Raw genomic sequence first — 24513 nt, 5'->3', positions numbered from 1 at the left:
TAGATGTCAGGGAATCTGTTGAAAATCTTTGTAGCAGCTTCAAGATGTTGGGGTAAAAGTCTTTGTTGGATTCCGAATGAACTTCAATAGTATTTGATGGACGATCATATTCTTCCTGCTTTTCCCAATAAATCTTCCACAGACTAAACTCAGCTTTCAATAAGTCTTTGTCAACTTTATTTTGGTAAACCTTCAAATATTCCAAATCTAAAACAATAGAAGTCTCGCAATGTACAGACGGCAGCAGCGAGTTTAAAGCCTGAAAAACTCCTTTGTGATTCACGAACCGTCCTTGCAGATGGTTTGTAAAATTATATAGCTGTGGCACTGCCATTGCAATGCGAAAATATTGTTCTCGATCTGAAGTTTATACGTTGCATTGGTTGTGCTGTGATGCAGTGACATGAGGAAACTTGATTTCTTCACCAAACTCAGCTAGTAAAAAAGTTAACTGTCTTGTAGATACGAGAAAGTTCCACCTCAAATGTTATTTCGCGTATTAAGGAAATAATTATTTGTTGGTAATGTGGGGACAAATGAGTGGCTGGTTTCAATGATGGGATCAAAAGACTATGTGACAATAAGGAAAATAGCAAAATATATAAAAGTGGGAATGACGCTTTGAGAGAGATTTTGTAAAGGGGGGGGGGATGAGGACTGAAAATAATGTTGCATGTGTGTAAGTTGTTTTTTGTTTGTCATTTTTTTTTGTGCCATGGCTCTTGTGGCTTTAAAGCATTAAAATATCTATCTGTTTATTCATCTATTCTGAAACAGGTCCACAGTGTTTCCAACATGATCTGTTGCAGATGTACAATCACACAAAGGTGACTTTGCAAAGAGTCATAGTATGTAAAAACACTTTAGTGAAGAAACGTAAGCTAATAACAAACTCCCCACAAATAAATGCTCTCACAAATGATGACGCCTTGGAAGACGTATCTATGTCTGTGTCACTGTTTAGGTCTTCTAAGATGGCAATAATTGTTTTGAAAAGTTCCTGAAACTTAAGTAGGCTGCTATGGTTCTCAACCCACCTGGTTTCACACACCTATGTAAGTGTTTTTCATTGTGAGTCAGGGTTTTCTACTTTATTTTTTCTCTCAGGCAACACATTCTTTTTGGGGTTTTTTGAAAAAAACTTACGACTGGTTTGACTGTACCAACATACGAACATAGCATGTACCAACATGATTTTTCACGCTGTAAGTTGCAAGAGTGTCAGAGAGCAAGGTTTAACGAGTGAGATCAATAATGGACGTAAAGAGCTTCTGGACACTGTTTTCTTATCAAAGTTTAAACACCGTTAAATAGCCACCGTTATAGAAGCCAGCATCTTTTGGCTTTCTCGTACTTGTTTCTTCCTACCTGAATCCACTTGATTCTTATGTCACGTTTAGGATTTTTGGCAACACTGATAAAGTCGCTCCCTGATTCCATTACTGCCTCATGGTAGATACATTTATCTTCATGATGTTTAAAGTATTCCAAGGCATCCTTCCAATCCCTATACGGTTCTATCACCAGTAATCTCATCTTTTGATGTCCGCATTTTCCGGCTGTATCTTTTGTAAACAATAAACAATATTTACAAAGTGCTCCATCACTCTTTTATGAATAGACAAGCCAAAGTGCCATTTAAAAAAAGCCATTTTTTACCAAAAAAAAAAAAAAACAAACATAATTACCCATGGCCATGGGCATTTGTGCAGCCACTGGCTTTGAAATTTTAGATTTCTCATTCCACTGCCAGGGAATTGAAAAACTTCTTTTATGAATAGACAAGCCAAAGTGCCATTTAAAAAAAGCCATTTTTTACGAAAAAAAACAAACATAATTGCCCATGGCCATGGGGATTTGTGCAGCCACTGGCTTTGAAATTTTAGATTTCTCATTCCACTGCCAGGGAATTGAAAAACTTCATTTATGAATAGACAAGCCAAAGTGCCATTTAAAAAAAAGCCATTTTTTACCAAAAAAAAAAAACATAATTGCCCATGGCCATGGGCATTTGTGCAGCCACTGGCTTTGAAATTTTAGATTTCTCATTCCACTGCCAGGGAATTGAAAAACTTCATTTATGAATAGACAAGCCAAAGTGCCATTTAAAAAAAAGCCATTTTTTACCAAAAAAAAAAAACATAATTGCCCATGGCCATGGGCATTTGTGCAGCCACTGGCTTTGAAATTTTAGATTTCTCATTCCACTGCCAGGGAATTGAAAAACTTCATTTAGTACCCACAAAATACACAATAGTTTTAATTTTGTGCCCGGGTCTATTTTTTCACAGGTGATATTGAGGTATCTTCCTAAATTATAGTTTCCCCACCAGAGTTAACTTTAACGCTGCCAAGAATATTATAATCGTAACAGTTTCTGTAACAGTTCAAAGAGCCTTGGCACCCAAGTTTTATTTAATTTTATTTTTATGGTGGCTTTCATTAAGCGTACCTAGAGAGCTCATCTTCTTGTTTTCATTTAAAGCTGAAGTGGTATCATTTTTTGGGGGGAGGGGAGGAGAATAATCTAACTATTTTTGTATTCTTTACTATTAGGATTTCGTCTAATCGTTTCCGTTGTATTCAAAAAGATAACTAATTCCATTCGAGGATCTCAGTGTGACTCAATCTTTTTTTTAACTTGTTTTTATTATGTAGCTTCCAAGACTGATGAGAGGCAATTTAGAATGAAAGAAAACAAAATCGAAAAACATATCCTAAGTTTACAATGAAACTACAAGAAAAATATCTGCTATCCTATATTTTAATTGTGCAGAATTCAAATTGGTTTGGAAGTTGGCTGGAATAGTTAGGAATAGTTAAAAAAGGAAAAGGTCTATGATCTTTTACCTTGTCTATGATAGTACAAACCGCAAGTCTTTGATAAAAGTAGGCAAAAAGAACGAAAGATATTTTTAGTTTTCCTGATTTCTTGTAATAATATTGCTTGTGTCCAAGACCTATCAAGCGGGGACTAGGGGTTTGACCCCTCCCCCCTAAATGTTTGTCCGACTCGTTAATACATAACGAAAAAGCATATAAAAAAAAAAATCATGGATACGTTTTTCAAGGTTTCTTTTTGTAACCCCTCCCAGAATTGAAAAAAAATAACCCTCCCTGAAAAAATCCTGAATACGAACCTGCTTGTTTCATAATACCGTATTAACTTCTACATTTATTTTCAATCATAATTAGTTAGAAGATGTAAAGTGTTATAAGAAGCTACTCAATAGAATCTGAGAACTATGAAAAAAGTCAGGTGGATTTTGTTCACTGTTATACCCAAGCAATGTTATAGTCCCATTTGCGAATAAAATTGAAATTGTACACGAGTATAGAGACATTGATGTATCCTGTGCCTATTTTCGGGCGTTGACCAGTGTTCAACTTCAAATCACAAACTTTATAATTGTCCAATCGCAGTAAAAATTTAAGGCAAGTTTATTTTTTCTAATGCTCTGAAACTCTCCTAGATTTTGAAAGTTACTATTTATATTTTTAGGAAAAAATGGAAAGAAATGAAAATAACCATCCTCGCCCCTAGACTTTGAAAAGTAACATTTCATGTATCTTCATAAAAAAATGGAAAATTCTTGACCTCCTGCATTTTCATGAATTCATGCCCGTGTATGTTCATATATTTAAATATTATATTCAATTTTAAATATTATATTTAAATATTACCTGAAGTTAAAAAAGACAGTTGAAGTTAATTATTTTACAGACATAGTTGGGTTTGTTTTTAAAACGAAACTATTTAGGATTGGACGGTGAAAATATTGATAGGATTTAGTATTAGTCGCTTTTTTAGGAGAATTTCGATATTCCAGTTTTTCCAGGGTATGAAAAATCAGGGATGCCGATCTACAATTTAGGCGTAGAGGAAAATCGTAAATAACATTATTATGTGTTATGATTGCTGAGCTGTGATGGAGTTGTCTTTTCTCATATTATTTTAATGTTTGCTAATTTCTGTAACATAGATTGGGAGTATTTTTTACTGAGGTTGGCATAAAAAGAGCAGATTCTTTTGTAATTTCCACCTAGGGTTTTAAAGATTACTTTAGTCTAGCTTACTCTAAGTCAATAGCACTCACACCTGTGTTTCCGTCTAAAATTCTGCTGATCTTACGAAATCCAAGACTTAATTCGGCTGCTAGTTCCGACTGAATTCACTCTGAAAGTTAAATAGTTGTTGCCTCGTCAGTCATAGAACCTCTTACTTGATAAATTAGTCTCGTAAAGGACACACTCCCGGAACTGCTAAAGAAAGCTAGAACGATTCCATCGAGCAAAGGATGTTCTCATTTGATGCGGTTCATTACAAACTCATTTCCATTCTTTCAGCTTTAATACAATTTTGTAAGACCCTATATAACAGCAGCTACTCCAATTTTCGGAGTGGAAAAGTTTTCTTAGCAATTGCAAGTTTGGATTCAAACTAGGGGAATCCACCCAAGGTGTACTAACAACGTGGAACTTATGGATAAACAAAAGCGCTGGATTCTAGCCTACTACCTGCAGCGGTTCTACTTGACTTTAAAGCATTTGACTGTATGTACCATTCAGTTCCGATCAGAAAACAGGAACTTGTACGGATAAGATACTGAATCAGTTCAGGTCATACTTGAAAGACAATAAGAATTATGTTGGAGAAGATCCATGAAACGATGTATTTGTCGACAATAGTGTCCACCAGGGCTCAATGTTAGGACCATTGCTGCTTTTCATTCACGTTAATGATCTCTGCCGAGTGCTGAACCCAGCACGCGTAAATCTTTGCTGCTATGACCTATGCTACGATGAATATTCTCTCCAGCCCGAAACTGGTAGTTTTCAGTAATGAACTGACATTATTTTTATACAATCCTAACAAGGGCTTATGCCAGATTTGCCTCTCACTCAATTGGACTATCTGTCATGGCTTTTTCTACAATTAGCTATGACTTGATGCCCACAACTACTTGATTTTTTATTCAAAAATCGCTTTGATGCTGTATGAGAATATGTCATTCCTGGATCATATCCAAGCAGTAGAACTGAAGCTATCCCAAAGTCTTGGAATAACAGAGGAACGCTGTTGTGACGGCAGTAGTGGCGACAAAAAGGAGGGGAAGTAGTGGCGACAAACTAGGGAAACGCTGGTCCTCCTATACAACGCCCCATTTACAGTATTGTGCATTGGCTCGGTAATCGACCTTCAACTCTCACGTGCGAAAACTGAATTCAATTCATAAACATGTCATATATTAATCGGAAACAAAGAAGCGTATTTGTCGGTGCAGTTGCTCCATCAGCAATCATTACCCGACTTTGGTGTTTTAAGTTTTTCACCTGACGAGATGCCAGCTTCATTTAATAAATTATTTTGACATACCTTGGACCAGCATAATTTGCATACTCGATCATCATCAAACTTGCACACACCCATTAATCCGAAAGTATTTTTTGATTTTGCTCCAAACATGTGCAAAGCTGATCCCAAAGAGCTGAGAGGCAGGAGCTCTTTTGCGACACTAAAAAAAAAGAGTAACAATCATTTATTAGAATTTCAAAAGAATTGTGAAACTAAGGTGTGGTAAATAAATGGTTTAAGAGAAATCCAAATATAATAGAATTAAGTTATAATTAGAATGAACTCACTTATTGGTATCAGGGGTGGATCCAGGATTCTTCTTTTAGCGGGGGTTGCATATTAGTTTGCTTCGATAGAATGACCAACAAAGAGATACCAGCAATTTAAAGGAAACCACGACAATTATGCGTCGTAGGTAGGTAGTGGAAATGGTCGTAAATTTAATCTAAAATCTGGTTTGAGTTGAAGTTCCAATAAATCAGTTGAAATTAAAATGCTATAAAAATATTGATACAGAAAATAGCAAGTTATAAAAACCACCCCTCCATAAAAAATAAAAAGCTGTTCACCATCTATAAACAAATATTGTATCTAATATTTTCTGCATAATTTTTCGCCTTTGCACTTCTGACCACTATAGCGAGTGAGTTAAGCTTCTTATTGTAAAGAAAAATTGGTCTTGAACCATCTGTTGGGGTCATGCATTCTTTGTGACTATTTGTACAGGTCAAACCATTTAGTATGTCCCCTAACTTTATGGCATCGCTTAGTAATTATGATAGTAATGAAAAGTAAGAAATTTGGTTTAAGATACAACTTGCATAATCGTAAAAGATATATTAAACATTAAATACTAGTTCGTTTAGGGATGTACATTTACAACTAGGGTTTTAAGCATAGGCAATAAAGCATTAATTAATTAATATTTCTTATTAAAAATAGTGTTTTAATATAAAGTGCTAACTTTGGCGAAATCTCAAAAATTACTAATCAAAATTTCACTTTTCATAACCACATAGCGCATTTTTCACATTTTAAAGTCCGATGTATTTTGCTTAGAAAAAATAACTACATTTTGTGACTGGTTGGTAGAGAAGGTGAGAAATTCCATGAGAAGTTTCCGTGGTTAACTCAAGTGGTGTGAATATCCACTTTTTTCAACATTTTCATAAGTAAATGTTTGAAAAAAAAATCGATGCCAACCCACTGATTCAAACTGGGAATTCAGAGACCCGTCTGTACCGGCTAGATAAACAAAATAGACACATAATCATTTGACTTCTTTTATAAACAATTTTTTGAAAATTCCTTAAATGATTACTCTGACCTTTGAAGGAGTATTTCGACTCATATATTTAATTTTAAGTGTATATTTGTGTGAACCTTTATTAAAGTTCAGGTATTTCCAAAGATTTTACCTTTTTTTTATGTTTTAGGAAGAAAAGAGGAGGCTATATGTCGAATGTAGAATTGTTGCAGATGCAGAAATGTTGCAGAGCTTTAATTAGCTGAAAATAGGCAGTAAACAGGCCACCATTCGCTCACCGAAATTCAAAACTTAAATTCACTTCTATCATATCTTTTCACTTCTCACACATTTAGTTTCCATTATACAAATCCCCTAAAAAAAGCAACAATCTTGCGAAAACCACCCCACTTCGCAAAAAAAGCGAACCCAAAAATATGACAGCCCCAAAGAGTAATGATATTAATTTCTTCGCCTCTAAGCCATAACAAGACTCGAAAGCAAATTTTCGGCAGCAGAAAGAATTTTAAATATAAAGTTTTTGAGCCCCGTTGTGACAGCACAATCCTGAAATATCACTTCGATAGCCTAAAGAAGTTAGGATTTTAAGCTTCTCCTCCTTGTTATTACGAAATGAATACTTTTGCCTCCCAGGTGACTTTTGTGTTAATACGGACAGATTCCCTCGATAAATATAAATTTAATACAATATTTTTAGCTGGTATGCATCATCAGTAAAATCTAACAGAGGCCACAAAGTAATCGAAACTTTTTTTCAAACTTATTTGCAAAAAGAAACAGTCTTAACAATCCAAAACTTATTAATAACTTAACTATTAAAGACCGATTACAAAAAAATAACTGTTGTTCCAACCAGAGCAGTCGGTCCCAACCCAAAATCCGTTATTAAGTTGGGGGGGGGGGTGCCCCCACCTGAATCCGCCATTGATTGGTATATATTTTTTGATGGGTTGGTTTACCCTGAGGCAAGGAGTGGAATTGTATTTGGTTAGTTTTTTTTTTAAATTGAGAGGTAAGGTTGTGTCAGAGATTAAGAGTAGTGACAGCTCTTCGTATTTTGTTTAAAAAGTAATTATCGTCGTTCTCGGCGTCCAGGAATAGACTGAGTAGTTTGATTGTGCGAGATTTTTGTTTTTATTCATTAATAGACCCACGGGACTTGAAAATACACAGTCATGGAATTATCCATGACTGCCCCATACAATGTAAATGAAGACTGTACTATTATGTTCTACTATATTTATTAGTTTTCATAGGGTATCAGAATTATTAAGTTTTTATCTTTACTTTAAATATTTTTTGCTTTCAGTGGCGTCATTTGATGGAAACTAGAGGGGGAATTGATTTTTTAAGATCAATTGGAGCCATTTTGATCATTTTTGTCAGCTTGCCAATTTTTCCAACGCAAATACCGAAAAAGAGGCATCTTTCAATTAAAATTCCAAACAAGGTATTTTTCAGAACCGAGGGGGCAGAGAAACCTTGGAAGGGCAATTACCGTACCCTGCTGTGTTTGATGTTGTCAGAAGCCAGCTTCTTTGTTTCTACTTATGACCCTTACGAAAACTGTTTTGTTTATTTTTCATAGAATTGTTTTAGTTATTTCTTTACAGCGAATTCAGAATCGGGCAGTGCCGAAGCTGTCTCCGTTTTGGCAAAAGCACGTCGACTCCTTAACCCGCTTCAGTGTATCGACATGAAGCAGTCCTCCCCAAGACAAGTCATTAATTCATGGTGTCATCTTTTGTATCCTGTTGTGCCAAGAATATTAGTTGCTGGTGGTGATGGGAGTGTTTCGTGGATGCTTGGTGAAATTGATAGATTGAAATTACAGGTTATTTTTTATACACTTATATTTTACTTAGTCTTTATAGGCTAAATAACATGAAATCTGTAAAGATCACATCTTCGAAGAAAATTAAATATACCTGTTTATTTATAACGCTATGATTATGGATAGTTTTGAAGGGGAGGTAGACCTGGGTTCAGATTGAAATAGTGCAGGTATCGTTTATATAATTTGTTACTATGAAGAATGAAAGGCTAAATTGATTTCAAGGTCTCTCAAAGTTGAATAGATAATATCAAACTCAGGGGTGTGTATAGGGGTGGATTCCTCGGGACCCGCTCTGTTGTAATCTTTTTTTAAATTTTCCGGCACTTCTTATTGAAATCATCCAAAAATTTTTTTATTGAAATACTTTTTTTAATTACTCCCCACCCCTCCGCAAAAAATCCAGCGTATGTACCTGGTTTGAATGATGATTTTTGAATTATCAATATCTTGAATCACTGGAAAGCACAAAACTTATTGTGCTACAATTTTGATTAGTTTATTTTCAGCTTTGGTAGGTTCATGTAAGAGGCCTGAAGAGCGGAAGTCAATTGTCATACCATTATTTAAGATGGGGGGATAGGTCTCATCATAATAATTATCGAGGAATTCATTTAAGGATAGTTTGCCGAAGTTATTTTGTAAGGTGTTAGACTTTAGACTAAGGAAGTGTATGGAAAAAAAGAAGATATTTCGGATATGGTTCAGGCAGGTTTTAGAGAAGGTTATGGGACGGCAGATCATATATTTAGTCTGCAAGGTTTAGTTAATAAATATACTAGTGTTAGAAAAGGTGGATTATACATGATATTTATAGATATTAGAGAAGCTTTTGAGAATGTTTGTAGATTTCAACTAATGGAAAGTTTGCCAGAGAAAGGTTTTTCGATCCCGTTTGTGCTATTTTAGTTGAAATATATAGGTTTACTAGAGTAGATGTGAGAGGTGGTTGGCAAGGTCTCTAGGGTAGTCAGATAATATAAAGGTGCTAAACAGGGTTGCACATTGTCTATTTCAATATTCGTCCTGTTTAAAAATTCTGTAGTATGGTTTGTGGAGAATAAGGAGGCGCGGATGGTGTGTTTAGCTATATTATGCATTTGCATGACGTCGTTTGTGGATGATGTTGTTTTGATTGAAGATTCACAAAGGAACCTTCAGAAATTACTTGATATTTTTGGAGATTATTTGGATAGGAAAAAGTTAGAACTTAATGTGAGTAAAACCGTTGGGTTATCATTCTGCAAATGTGGTAAACTTGAGGAGGATGTAAAAACTTAGTTTTAGGTGTGATAGTGGAGGAATGGTCATATTTAGGAGATAAGTTTAAGGCAAAAGGAAATTTATTTAATAGCCATCTAGAGAGTAGAATTGAAAAAGGTAAGGTATGTTGTAATATGGTATTAGGAATCCAGCTTAGGGACTTCAAAAAAATCCGAGTAGTTAAAGAGGTTTTCAGGGCTTAAATTTTAGGTATTATGCACTATGGGTCTGAGCTTTGGAAGTATGTCAATAGGAGGCTAGAAACAGTGCAATTACGATATTATAAGAGGTGGATAGGGATAAGTAAGCATACAAGTAGTTTGGTAGTTAGAGGGGATTAGGTTTCGTTTTCTTTGAGAAGTCCTAGGTTAGGCTTCGGGAATTTTTTTTTTAGTGATGCCTAGGGTACGTGTGATGAAGGCGGCTTATTTAGAGATCCTAAAGAGCGGTTCAGCTAGGGAGTGGCCTTACCAAGTTAAGAGTGTGTTAGAGCAGTGTGGATTAAGTCATATGTGGGGGGATATGGGATATCGAGGATATGAGGGACCAAGTGAATGGATCAGTTGAAAAGATTTTACAGTATTAGGAAATACAGGCATAGCAAGCGCAGCGCTGACTTTCCGATTTACTGGGTTTTAATTTCAGTTGAAAAAGATTTTGGGTGAAGCTTTTTTGGGGGGTGAAAATTTCTGGTGGGTTTGAATAAAAAAGAAATATAGCTATTAATTGAAATGAGGGGTGATAGTTTGCCCCTGGGCCAAAGCAGGAAGTTTATCGGGTGGGGAAGGTTAAAGGCTGGTCCCTATTTTTATAATATGTAGAGGTTTAAATGAGTGTATATCACTTTATATGTGAATATGAGGAGCTGAATGTCTGGAGATTGGATGTGTTTAGTAGGGGAGATTTTGATTTTGAGTGGTTGGTAAGAGTATGTGTGGATGAGTGTTTTTTTTGGCAAGATTTCCTTGTCCTGCGATGAATAATAGAGCTAGGTTGTTGCAGGATTACATTAGGGTTTGTGCAATTTCTTGAGTAATTGTTCTTTGTTTTATATTTTTTTGTTCCACGGCCTATGAGCTTTTAGAGCAAATTAAATAAAAAAAAAGTTTTTTTTAAATGAAAGTAAGGAGCGACATTAAAACTTAAAACTAACAGAAATTACTCCGTATTTCAAAGGTGCTTTTCCTCCTCAACGCCCCGCTCTTTACGCTAAAGTTTGACTCTTTTTCTTAACTCTACATTTTAAAACAGTAAAAAACTTTAGCGTAAAGAGCGGGGCGTTGAGGAGGAAAAGCCCCTTTGAAATACTGTTCGTTTTAAGTTTTAATGTCGCTCCTTAATTTCAGTTAAAAAAACTTGTTCTTTTTTGTTTAATTTCTGGACGTTTTTGAATTTATGCATGGTTTGATCTTGGCTCTCCGTACGTAAATAATTAAAACGAAATTTGCATATTCATTTTTTGGAGCTAAATGGCTTTTCATAGTTTTAATCGGAAGATTTTGAGAAAAAAGGAGCGAGGGAGGAGGCCTAGTTGCCCTCCAATTTTTTGTTTACTTAAAAAGACAACTATAACTTATAATTTTTTACGAACGTTTTCATAAGTAATAAATATACGTAACTTATGAATTAAATTACGTAGCGAACTTCTATATTCGTATGTTTTTATTGCGTATACGAGGGGACTCACCCCTCGTCGATACCTCGCTCTTTACATTAAAGCTTAAATTTTGTCCCAATTCCTTAAGAATGACCCCTGAATCACAAAGGCCGTAGAATAAATAGTTGAAATTGCTAAAAAATACTTTAGCGTAAAGAGCGAGGTATTACGAGGAGGTAAACCCCCCATATGCGTAATAATTTCTGTTCGTTTTAAGTTTTAATGCTGCTTCTCACTTTCAGTAGAAAAAACTTTTCATGTTTATTTTTTCATTTTTTTTAAATAATGCTAGAAAATCCTGCGCCCCCTCCATTGAAATTCTCTTCCCCCATGAGAAGTTCCTCCATGGAAAGATCCTCCCCGGTAACCCTCTCCCTCAAATACCCCCCCCCCCAAACCAAAAACATCCCCCTGCAAAACGTCAGTACACTTTCCAGTAACCATTACTATATGTAAATGCAGGTCAAAGTTTGTAACTTGCAGCCCCTGCCACGGGGACTGCAGGGGAGTAAGTCGTCCCCAAAGACATAGTAATTGGGTTTTTCGACTATGGTGAATAAAACGGCTATCTCAGAATTTTGATCCAGTGACTTTGGGGGAAAACTGAGCGTGGGAGGGGGCCTAGGTGCCCTCCAATTTTTCGGTCACTTAAAAAGGGCACTAGAACTTTTAATTTCCATTAGAATGAGATCTTTCGCGACATTCTAGGACCACTGAGCCGATACGATCACCCTTGGGAAAAAAAAACAAACAAAAAAACAAATAAACACGCATCCATGATTTGTCTTCTGGCAAAAAATGCGAAATTCCACATTTCTGTAGATAGGGGCTTGAAACTTCTACAATAATGTTCTCTGATACGCTGAATCTGATGGTGTGATTTTAGTTAAGATCGTATGACTTTTAAGAGGTGTTTCCCCCTATTTTCTAAAATGAGGCAAATTTTCTCAGGCTCGTAACTTTTGATGGGTAAGACTAATCTTGATGAAACTTTTATCCTTTAGAATAGGATAGCAACACTGACACTGAAGGGAGATCCCGCAGAGTTTGTGTCGATTCGTGCTTGGTTGGATACGTGGAAGCATGAGTTGTATGACCTTCGGGAATATACAATGAAAAATGCTCGGGGACAGGGAAGGTCACACTTTCTAGAAATTTCAATGCAAGCGTAGGCCATCGTCTAAACAATCTAAAGCACGTTGCTATTGGTCATAACAAATTTGAAAACTGATGTCCTTGTTTTGACTCCCTTATTTTCTTCATACTGAACAAGCAATCCAGTCCAAATGCCCTTTCTCTACCCAATAGGTCATTTGTCTATACTTTAAGATCAAGGGCTAATTGAAAGAGTATAAGAAACTCGCATTAGTGTGAACTGGCTTTAGTGTCGGAACGAAAAGGCATCGACGCTATCTGTTGTTTGGTGACTTTGTTTGACCCAAAACTGCTGTATACATCTCTTTTCAGATACTTTAAAATACGGGGGAGGGTAAAGAAAGCAGTTCTGTCCCCGTTTTGCCTACCAGATTAAAATGAACCAACCTACTTAACATGTAAAGATTTTCCAAGCTAACCTAGGCTTGCTGTATGAAAACTGGATTTTAAACAAAATTATTCTTGAGAATAAAAATGCCGATTAGTTGTTTACTTACAAAGAAAATTAAGTTTTAATCCTATTCCATGGTGGATTAATTTTTAAATGAAGTCACTGCACTCAATACTCTATGTGGCCCTAGTAGTTTTTAGTTCCTATAATCACATGTTGAATCACCAAAGGTTTAGCTTAAATAACTTCGAAGACCACACTGCCTTTCCATGACGAAAGTAAAACAGTTCAAAATAGGGATGATACCTTTTTATTGACAGTGAAATATAAAATTATTTAACTGGATATTTCGAACACATATACAGTGTTCATCATCAGCAGTAAAACTAAAAGACATGAATAAAAATAAACAGAATTTATACCTAATAAACTAATTACATATAGTTTATTGCTCTTATTTTTTTCAATGCAACAGCCGAGGCAAATCTCCTTGACCTTTTCGGTTCCGGTTCATTAGATTTAACTGACGTATTACGTGGACAGAGGTCATAGCTCTTAGGTGAAGTGGTATTTACTTTATTTGACCTCAGTAAATTATCATAAATTGAGTTCAATCCAAATTCACCTGTATCTCTGTTTATGGAATTATTCTTGAATAGAATTTTTTTTAATTTCGATTGTTTCCCTGAAAGTTTGCTTTAAACCTTGGTCCCTAGAAATCAAAGAAACATTTTCAAACAAATTAAAATGATTTGGAAAATTAAAGATATGCTCCGCGAGGGCCGACGTGAAATCTTCAGGTTTGGTATTTTGCTCTAAAGACGATGAAATGGAATTATGATGTTGTAGCAATCTCGTTCTTAAATTCTGGTTAGTACGTCCCACATAAGAGCTTCCACAAGTACATGGAATTTTATAAACTCCACTTTGTTGCTCTACGGAAGTCCGATCCTTTCCAGAATTTAAAAAACTTGCCAAAGTATTACTACCTCTTAAAGCTACCTTTAAACCATTATTTTATAAAATTCTTTTAAGTTTTTCACTCAAACCTGGAACATGTGGTAGAGAACAAAAGATATCTTTCTTTTCTGTTGTTTCCAGAATATCGTCAGAACATTCTAGAAATTTTTTCCTTCTTTTCGAAAAAGTCTGGTCAACTAACCAACCCGGATAATGGTTACTTATTAAAATGTCTTTTAGCAATAATAATTCCTCCTCAATGAATTTTGGAGAACAAATTCTAAAAATGCGGTCAGTTAAAGATATGATTAAACCAATTTTTACCTGGCGGGCATGACCGGAGAAAAATGACAAAAATCTGTTATTGTTAGTAGGTTTTCTGTAAATCTTAAAATCCAGACTATTTTCCGTCAAATAAAGTAAATATCACTTCACCTAAGAGCTATGACCTCTGTCCACGTAATACGTCAGTTAAATCTAATGAACCGGAACCAAAAAGGTCAAGGAGATTTGCCTCGGCTGTTGCATTGAAAAAAATAAGAGCAATAAACTATATGTAATTATTTTATTAGGTATAAATTCTGTTTATTTTTATTCATGTCTTTTAGTTTTACTGCTGATGATGAACACTGTATATGTGTTCGAAATATCCAGTTAAATAATTTTATATTTCACTGTCAATAAAAAGGTATCATCCCTATTTTGAACTGTTTTACTTTCGTTTAGCTTAAATTTTCTATTCTCTGTGGGCTGACCAAAAGAGTAACCCATCATGACCGCATTGTCTAGCGACATAGACTGCGCTCATCGGTATTCAGCTGGGAAACGAATCAGGCGCTGATACGATTTTATGTTCTGTATATATATATTCTTGTGAGAGAGAGAGAAAGATGGGTTTTTTATATACATAAGCAAAACAAAACAAGGAAATGGCCCGAAGCAAAGCTTGTTTAGGCTTACAACCCCAATACTCGTACAAATAAAACAATACGGAAAAGAAGAGGAAAATAAAAAAAAGAAAAGAAAAGAAAAAGAAAAAAATATTCAATTACCCTGCATTTCGATCGATACGGGATTCCACTTCAAAAAAGACAAAAAGACAAAACAAAAAGAAACTAAAACCACTTGACCAGTCTTGCCTAAAACAAAACCAACATCTTGGCTCCACTCAACTATCAAAACCGTTAATTTTAAGGCAAAATAGCTTTAATTCTCGCCGGAATTCTTGAAAATTATCCATGTTTCTTAAAATCGTAGGTAAACAATTCCATGTATGGGTCCTATATGCCGAATAGAAAATTGAGATCTATGGGTAATAGCAAGCGGACGACGAATTATATTGGACTGTCTCGTAAAAAGTGTATGAATATCACTTCCTAATTCAAATATACTTTTAAAACATATTGGTAAACAATTTTGAAAATATTTATATATAAACAGGCTTCGATAAAAAGTAATAAGTCCTGCTAAAGGCAAGATTTTGCATTGTACCGAGTCTTTAAAACCAACACCGCATTACACTCGAAGCGCTTTATTCTGCAAAACTTGAATATAATGGAGATGAAATGGAAATATACTACCCCAAACAGTACAACAATATAGCCGATAAGGATGAATTAAGGAACAATACAGTGTTTTTAAAATATCTCTGTATATGTCTTTTATCGTCTGTTCTTCTTCAAAATGGGATTTGTTTTATTTTTGATTCAGTAACATTTCGTTTGTATATTTTTGCACAGAAAACTTCACAGATTGAATAGGTGTAGGGCCCGATTGGGTTTTTTTTCGGTGCACTCTCTATCGTCCTTAGTTTCGTCCGGGTAGACATGAGATATCGTGATGATTTTCTTAAATAATTAGTTTTAGTGTCTTTTCAGTCTATGTTTTCTCGCTATATTGTTTCGCTTGTTTTGTGTATGTCAGCATGGCCTAATTAGGTTTTCGTGTGAATAAATCTATCCATCTATCTATCTACTCTGGAATGTATTGTGGTTTAAGCCAAAATTTATGGTCAATTTAATTTCAGAATCCCCCAGCTGTTGCTGTTCTTCCACTTGGCACAGGTAATGATCTAAGTCGGGTCTTAAACTGGGGAAGTGTGCCTGAAGAAGAAGACCTTAAAGGAGTAATGCTCAGGGTTGCCAACGCTCAAGAAGATCTAATTGATAGGTAATTTAGCTGAGAAATGGTTTATAAAATAGCTGATAACAGAAAAACTATTGATAAGAAAAGCTGATAATAGTGGATCAAAAAAGTGGACTGAACAGAATAGAAAGCTGATAAGATAGATTAAGACAAGCTGCTAAGAAATCTAAGCTTTACTAAGAAAACTAATGACAAAAAACAATGACCAAAACTGGGGAAATACAACTAATATTTGTTTTTTCTCTTAACAACGATTCGGTAATATTAACGCCCCAGACTACTTAAGGTCATCAGTTTAAATGAAGGGTGATAGTTCGCATTTTCAAAATTAATTTATGTCTTATTGACCCATGGAATGAAAATGTATAAGCTGTAATAATTGCGGTCCAAAATAGATTTAGCTGGGCCTTGCGTATTCTCCTAAAAGCTTCATCTTCTTCTTGGAAAGTCAAGCCTTCTGGAGCCCTCATGTTTCATAACAAAGTCGTTATGTTTGTGACAAAGTCCACTTTCAAATTTGGAAGAGGTTCTGCTTACAATAGTATTACGCGAAGTAGAAGAACCTAATAACCCTAAAACCGGCACGTTACACTCCATCAACGAATATAAATAAAGGTAATACTTCATATATATATATATATATATATATATATATATATATATATATATATATATATATATATATATATATATATATATATATATATATATATATATATATATATATATATATATATATATATATATATATATATATGTGTGTGTGTGCATATATAAAATGAAATTCATTAAACATATTATACTTGCAACGTTAGATGAAAGTTTATAAAGGCCAAACTATAGCTCATAGTAGGTGGAAATTTAAAAATGTGTAAGAAAAAATATACAATTGTCAAAGGAGAAGAAGCCACATTTGAAGTTGATTGAGGAATGTTTACTGTTATTTAGACTAATATTGCTGGGAAACTTTTATTGTGAAAACTGATTTATGATAATTTCGACAAAAAGCCTGAAACCCCTTCAAAGTCCATATCGAATCAAAATGAAAGCTTGAGCAATCAAAATCATCTTAGCTGAAAATACCAAGAAAAGAATTACAATCCATCTTGAGCTACAGGGATATCAATTTCATATGGGAAGCAGTTATATCTCCTTTATTTTTATTCTCACTAGTGGGACCCTGAAACACCATAGAGAGATGTCTAAGGTCACATTCGCAAGGAAATTGCAACATCTAGTGCCTTTTGTAAGCAACAAAATATGATAATAAAATTAAATGCAATTTCTAACAAAGATATATGTATATATATCGGGGAGATCTGAAGACCATGATTGGATACTAAAAATGCTACAGAGGAGACAGAGTTCTGAGGAGACCAGCTCAGTAAATTGTTTTTTTTTATGTTCACAAGAGATTGTGAATTGTGTTGCCGAACAAGCCAGTGTTTCTTTTGTTATAGAAATGTATTCAATTAATAGATTTCATTAAAAGATGGAGGTTTTCGTACACCCTCTTGTGTCTCACGGCTCATAGATGGCTGTTGAAGCTCTAAGGAGAAATTTTTGTTCTTTTATTGGAAGAGGCAGGGGCAGGTAAGGGCCTTAGAATCTTCGGGGAGCGAAAAACTATTTTTTCCGATCATCAAAAAGCAGTCTATGCTATGACCTTTTTAACTAGTAGATATTTTTATATCACTCTTATAGAGTAATCACGAAAAAAAAGATCTTATCTCGGGTTATGACGTTACTCCAGTGACGTCATCTCATGTCTGAGCCGCACCATAGCCACGTATGTTAAACAAGCCAAAATATACGGATGATTTGTATTTTTCTATTGTTTCAACGTCATGTTTCGTGTTACAGAAGCTAGAGAAAAAAAATTTGAAAAGCCGACATCAATGCAAATTTTTTTCAAGCATTATACATTTACCATATTATACATTTACAGTATTTGCCAATACTGCTTATACATTTTTCCGATCTTAGAATATTTTTCTGGATTCATCATAAAAATAAGAATCTGCTGTTCAATGATACCATCTTTTCTATATTCAAAAAATTGTGCTCTAAATCTTCACTCTGATAGGTCGATCTTAAATTTAATATTTGGAATTTTACCACCTGTCAATTCGTGTTACTGTTCATATTGGCACTGTAGTCGTTCCAATAGCTTAATTTTGGCAATTACACAAAACGACCGTCTTTTATGGTGCTTACTAATTTTAAAAATAAATCGATTCCACTGAAATGAACAGACAATCCTCTCCCCCTAGTAAAAAAAAACTCAGCATGATCTACTTTGACTTCTACAACGTAGAATTTATACACGCCTCTCGTCACTGATCTCTTCGTAACTCGTCAATCAGGTATTGTGATTTTGCGCTCTTCCTATTTATTTACGTTGAAGTAAAAAGGGGGGAAGCGTAATTTGCTAATTGAAATTGGTCGACCAGTCATTAGCGGTCAGACCCAGTGGTGTAGCTAGGCAGTAGCGATTCTGGTCTCTCTTGCGCCTGGGGTAAAATCTTGACTAGTCCCCCTCTTTTCCCCCACAAATTTTCACAAAATTTTCATTTATTAGCACAATTGTTTTCAGTTAATTAATAAATTTTTAATATACTATTACAATTATTACAAATCATATTAATTTAATTATTTTGATTATTATTGTTAAATTCTTCTTTAATTTGTTTCTTTTATTAATTAATTAATTATGTTAACGTATTAACTGCGCCTTCTACTTTATTTTAATAAAGATAAATTCCAAAAATGACAAAGCGATTAAAACCGATCGTCGAGAAAGAACAGAAATTAGTAAACAGGGGACGAAAAAACTAAAAAAAGAGAGACGGAAACAGGGAACTAAGGTTTTTTTTATACAAAGGTGCGAAAGTGATGGAAGGAGAATGGAGAAAGAAAAGAAAAGTAAATCAGTTTTAAACTCTTATTATGATCCATTAATTTGGGGCCTTTTTTGCCGACGTAAAGCTAAAATGAATCGAAAATGAATAAAAAGAGCTATAACAGCGTATAAATGTAAATAGTGTAGAAGGAGTTATTTCCAACCGTGGTTTGAAATCTTTAGTTATGTTTTTCTATAAGTTTAGCAACAGTTATCGTAGGATCTGCTATATGAAGTCTATTAATGAGGAACTGCATGTACAAATCGGATATCTTAGCAAGTATTTTAGGACACAGAATAAAGTGGAGCAGATTTTCATTTTATCAGCGTGCACCCAGAATCACCCAGAAAGATGACTCTGGAGAAAAAAATCACCATTAGAAAAGAATCACCCAGAAGGGTACAATATAGAGGATGTGGGAAATAGCAGTGGTGTTGTCTAGAGTTGACAGATAATGGTGACTAAAACGAAGCCTATCAAAGACTATGGAAGCATATGGAGCTGATATGCGGAGTTTGATGTGTTTTGTTATGAGATTAGGAGTGTAAGAAATTGTATCTCCAATGGGAATGTCAAGATTAGCGATTTAATCAGACGTTGGAGTTCTTTCAGATGTTGGAATATTCTTAGAGTCTCGCTATTTCTGAAAGTCAAAGTTTCTATCCTTTAATTTTTATAGTTTGATAGGAAACCGAAACTAAGGTTCTAAAGTTTATGACTTAAATACTGTTGTTTATTTTCCAGAGATTCGAAGAAGTAAAGAAAAGAAAGTATTTTAAAGTGTTTTTTGTACGTGCAAGTAAAATCCCTGCCCTAAAGGATAGAAAAACATTGCACTGGAATATTCTAGCTATATAATTTTGATAAAAGAGATTTTCAGTTTGTGCTGTATAACTAGTGCAAAAAATTTTTTAGTTCAAAATTAAAATTAGTTTTAGCATCAACACTTTTTTGTCACGTGGATTGGTTATGAAAGTTCTACAATAGCTGTAGATTTTTGTGATAAAAGAAACACTAGTTTTTTTATTGTTTCTTATGTATTTTGTGTTTCCATTATGGTTTTAGTGGAATTCGTTCCATTTTATATTTTAATAAAAATAATAATTTAATTTTTGGTGGCAGATTGTCTTTTTCACTTCTTCAGCATTGGGTAACTTGGCCATTAATATAAACAATTATATTATTCATTTTTTAAGTATTATAGTTGATTCTATGAGTAATCTGATTGGTTTTGAAAAGACATATAAAAAGACTTTTACGAAGTCTCTGAAACACTCGCCTTAATTGTGGGAATGGTTCTTTTTTATATTCTAAGAAATTTATAATAAAACAATTCGAAGTTCACATTTTTTTTTTTTTTTTTTTTTTTTTTTTTTTTTTTTTGTATTGAGGTAGACCCAAAAAGTAGCCTCGGTGGATTGTTGATTGTCGTCAAAAAGTTCTTGCAGATACACTTTGAAAAACCCCGAAATGCCATAGTTTTAGCCATGATGCCAAAGTCAAGCTATGGCGTTATACCATAATTCTATAAATGTTATAGTTTGTTAATAATTTTTGTATGTAAAAAAAAAATTTAGCCTCCAACAAACAAAATGCCGTTTCTATTATTTTTTTAAAAACTAAAGAGTAATCTCGTTAGATTGTTGATTGAACCGATGAAATTGCAGTTTTGATTTTTTTTTTTTTTGGGGGGGGGGGTTAGAGCCAAAGAATAAACTTGATCGATTTTGACTGATCTGTTAAAGTAGGCCTACTTACAAAAAGCACCTTGGAAAACGCTCAAGAGCTGTAGTTGTAGTAATGATTGTTTTTTCTATATTGAATCAAAAATATTGAATTTATTTCAGGTGGCAGATTGTTGTTTCACCTATTCGTCATTTGGGAATTCGGCCACCAACGAAAAAAGTGGAGTTTACAAATTATTTCAGTATTGGAGTTGATGCTTTGATTACATTAAATTTTCATAGAGCTCGTCAGTCTTCTATGTACCCCTTCAAGAGTAGGATACTGAACAAGGTAAGGATTTTGATATACATGCAACCAATTTTTGTAAATAAAATTGAAAAAGACCAATTCTTTTGTAACAAAGGACTGAGAGACAAAGCCACAACTTTTTGAAGTTTGTTCCTATTTCAGGACAAACTTGATCTTGGAAGTTTAGTCCTGAGACCGATATAAGCTTATATGTGAATGTTATCGTGATGATTGTTGTTTGAGTTATAGATTATTGAGTCTTTGCTGGTTTGACTGTGAATTTGACTGTATTAGATTTGTTTTTTTTTTTTGTTTTTTTTTTTGACAAAATACTTTTGGGTCTGAATTTGGTATATTAGCTTTTCATTTTTTAACTGTACCATTCATTCAATATCTTAATTGTCTATTCTAAAAACTTCCATGTGAATTGGCATATGCGAAAAAGAAAAATAAGTTAAGGAAAATAATTGTTAGCAAAAAGAAATTTAAAGGGGAAAGTCTGTTTTTCAGAAAATAAAATTTGGGAGGAAATTTAAACAAAAAACGACGAGGGAAAATTTATATCTTCCGTTTTCGTGTCTTTATTTTTAGTAAGCTGGTTTTAGGAATTCAAAAAGAGCGCCCACTATATTTTATAATCTCGAAATAGCTGAATTTTTTGTTCAGATTTTTTAAGTAATGGAAAAGAAATCTAGACTATAGAAAACGACATTGATATTTGTGCAAACAATAGATTATGAAATTAATTTTTTTACTTCTCAATTAACGTTTGTTTTGCTGCCAACACAAAGAATTATTTTTTTTTTGAAGATACTCATTCCTAATGAGTGCGCATTCCTAATGCGCATTAACTAACTTTTACGACTTAGGAATGGTTTAATTTATCCTATAGTATCTATAAAATAAGTTATATATAGAATGCATAAAGCCAATCCCAATTTGTAAAAGTAATTACACGTTGTATGCGTTTAGTTATATGCGTTCTTACACGTTAACTGTACCTCCTCTGTACATGCTCTGATGCGTCAAAATATGGCAATTAAAATACATAGCACAGATTTTCTAGTTTTCTTATTATATGCTTTTATACTTTAATAATATAGATTTTCCTATTTATAATATAGATTTTCTACACCCAAAGAGATAAAATAAGGACCAACTGATTTCTAAAGTAATTTTATATTTCTCTGTGTTATATTTATTTATGTTTTTATGTTCTACTCTTCTAACTGTGTTTTGATGCATTTGGTTGATCATCAAATATTATTATTGTATATTATACTAATTCCAGTATATATCCAGTATATTATAATTGTTCATTTATAATATAGATTTTCTATATCCAAAGAGATAAAATAAGGACCAAAGATGAAAATTTAAAGTTATTCCATGTTCTGATTTTAAAGTAATTTTATATTTCTCTGTGTTGTATTTATTTATTTATTTTTTATGTTCTACTCTTCTAACTGTGTTTTGATGCATTTGGTTGATCATCAAATATTATTATTGTATATTATATTAATTCCAGTATATATCGAGTACATTATAATTGTTCATTTATAATATAGATTTTCTACATCCAAAGAGATAAAATAAGGACCAAAGATGAAAATTTAAAATTATTCTATGCTCTGATTTTTAAAGTAATTTTATATTTCTCTGTGTTGTATTTATTTATTTATTTTACGTTCTACTCTTCTAACTGTGTTTTGATGCATTTGGTTGATCATCAAATATTATTATTGTATATTACATTAATTCCAGTATATATCCAGTATATTATAATTGTTCATTTATAATATAGATTTTCTACATCCAAAGAGATAAAATAAGGACCAAAGATGAAAATTTAAAGTTATTCCATGTTCTGATTTTTAAAGTAATTTTATATTTCTCTGTGTCGTATTTTTTTTTTTTTATGTTCTAGTCTTCTAACTGTGTTTTGGTGCATTTGGTTGATCATCAAATATTATAATTGTATATTATATTAATTCCAGTATATATCCAGTAAATTAAAATTGTTCATTTATAATATAGTTTTTCTACATCCAAAGAGATAAAATAAAGACCAAAGATAAAATTTAAAGTTATTCCATGTTCTGATTTTTAAAGTAATTTTATATTTCTCTGTGTCGTATTTTTTTTTTTTTTTTTTTTTTTTTTTTTTTTTTTTTTTTTGTGTGTGTGTGTGTTCTACTCTTCTAACTGTGTTTTGGCGCATTTGGTTGATCATCAAATATTATTATTGTATATTATATTAATTCCAGTATACATCCTGTATATTATAATTGTTCATTTATAATATAGATTTTCTACATCCAAAGAGATAAAATAAGGACCAAAGATGAAAATTTAAAGTTATTCCATGTTCTGATTTTAAAAATAATTTTATATTTCACTGCATTGTATTTTCTTTTTATGTTCTGCTCGTCCTAACTGTGCTTTGATGCATTTGGTTAATTAATAAAACTTGTTATTGTATATTTTATTAATTTCAGATGCTAGATCTTCTAGTGTTAGATCTTCTAGTGTTCTTAGTACATGCTTTTATACTTTAATAATACAGATTTTCCTATTTATAATGTAGATTTTCTACACCCAAAGAGATAAAATTAGGACCAACTATGAAAATTTAAAGTTATTCCAAGTTTCGTTTTTTAATATAATTTTATATTTTACTGTGTTGTACCTTTTTTTTATGTTCTGCTCTCCTAACTGTGCTTTGATGCATTTGGTTAATCAGAATATATTATTATTGTATATTATATTAATTCCAGATGCTAGATCTTCTAGTGTTAGATCTTCTGGCATTCTTAGTATATGCTTTTATACTTTAATAACACAGATTTTCCTATTTATAGTATAAATTTTCTACTCCCAAAGAGATAAAATAAGGACCAACTATGAAACTTTAAAGTTATTCCATGTTCTGATTTTTAAAGTAATTTTACATTTCATCGTGTTGTATTTTTTTTTATGTTCTACTCTCCTAACCGTACTTTAATGCATATGGTTAATCAGTAAATATTATATTGTATGTTATATTAATTCTAGATACTGTACCTGACATATGGAACCAAAGACGTTATAGAACATAGCTGTGATGGACTAGAGAAAAAAGTTGCTTTACATCTTGACGGTGTACATATACAATTGCCAGAAATAGAGTCTATTGTTTTACTTAATATCGAATGCTGGGGCGGAGGGGCGAAGCCCTGGAAACTTGGAAGTAAGTCAAAAGCCCAATTAGTTGCATTAATCTGCTGCTTAAACCTTATATCCTCCTCTGCCTCTAGAGGAACTTGATGAAGAGCCGCTAGTCATCTTTTATCACTGTGGTCTCCCAAACACCCCCCCCCCTTGGGTTGGAGTGAGGTATTGAGATTTGTATGGTCAGTTTGTTATCTGTGTAGGCTGTTTTTGTGACGGCCTCTTCTTTCGGCACCACATAACTGCCACTTCAGGAGGACTTTTTTAGTGCAGTTTTGTGTGAATAACGTACCTGAATTATAAGTTGCTGCCAATAGCATAATAGTGGTGGGTAATAGATAAGGAATCATTCTTGTAAAAAAAAAAAAGCTAGACCGGTGTACAATAAAGAAGCCAAA

The 24513-nt window shown here is 33.4% G+C and overlaps 1 protein-coding gene across 1 annotated transcript in view; it reads left to right on the top strand.

Annotated features, from left to right (window-relative positions):
* LOC136040076 (diacylglycerol kinase epsilon-like) overlaps positions 1-24513 on the top strand; it is an 88778-nt gene that overhangs the window by 51372 nt on the left and 12893 nt on the right. Inside the window, exons 6-9 of the mRNA XM_065724151.1 lie at positions 8237-8457; positions 15910-16052; positions 20779-20947; positions 23960-24134. Coding sequence (XP_065580223.1) covers positions 8237-8457; positions 15910-16052; positions 20779-20947; positions 23960-24134 — 708 coding nt within the window. The remainder of the gene's footprint in view (positions 1-8236; positions 8458-15909; positions 16053-20778; positions 20948-23959; positions 24135-24513) is intronic.

The sequence above is a fragment of the Artemia franciscana genome, chromosome 20, assembly GCF_032884065.1.
Source record: "Artemia franciscana chromosome 20, ASM3288406v1, whole genome shotgun sequence".
Classification (NCBI taxonomy): Eukaryota; Metazoa; Arthropoda; class Branchiopoda; order Anostraca; family Artemiidae; genus Artemia; species Artemia franciscana.
This window is presented reverse-complemented; position numbering and strand designations above follow the sequence as displayed.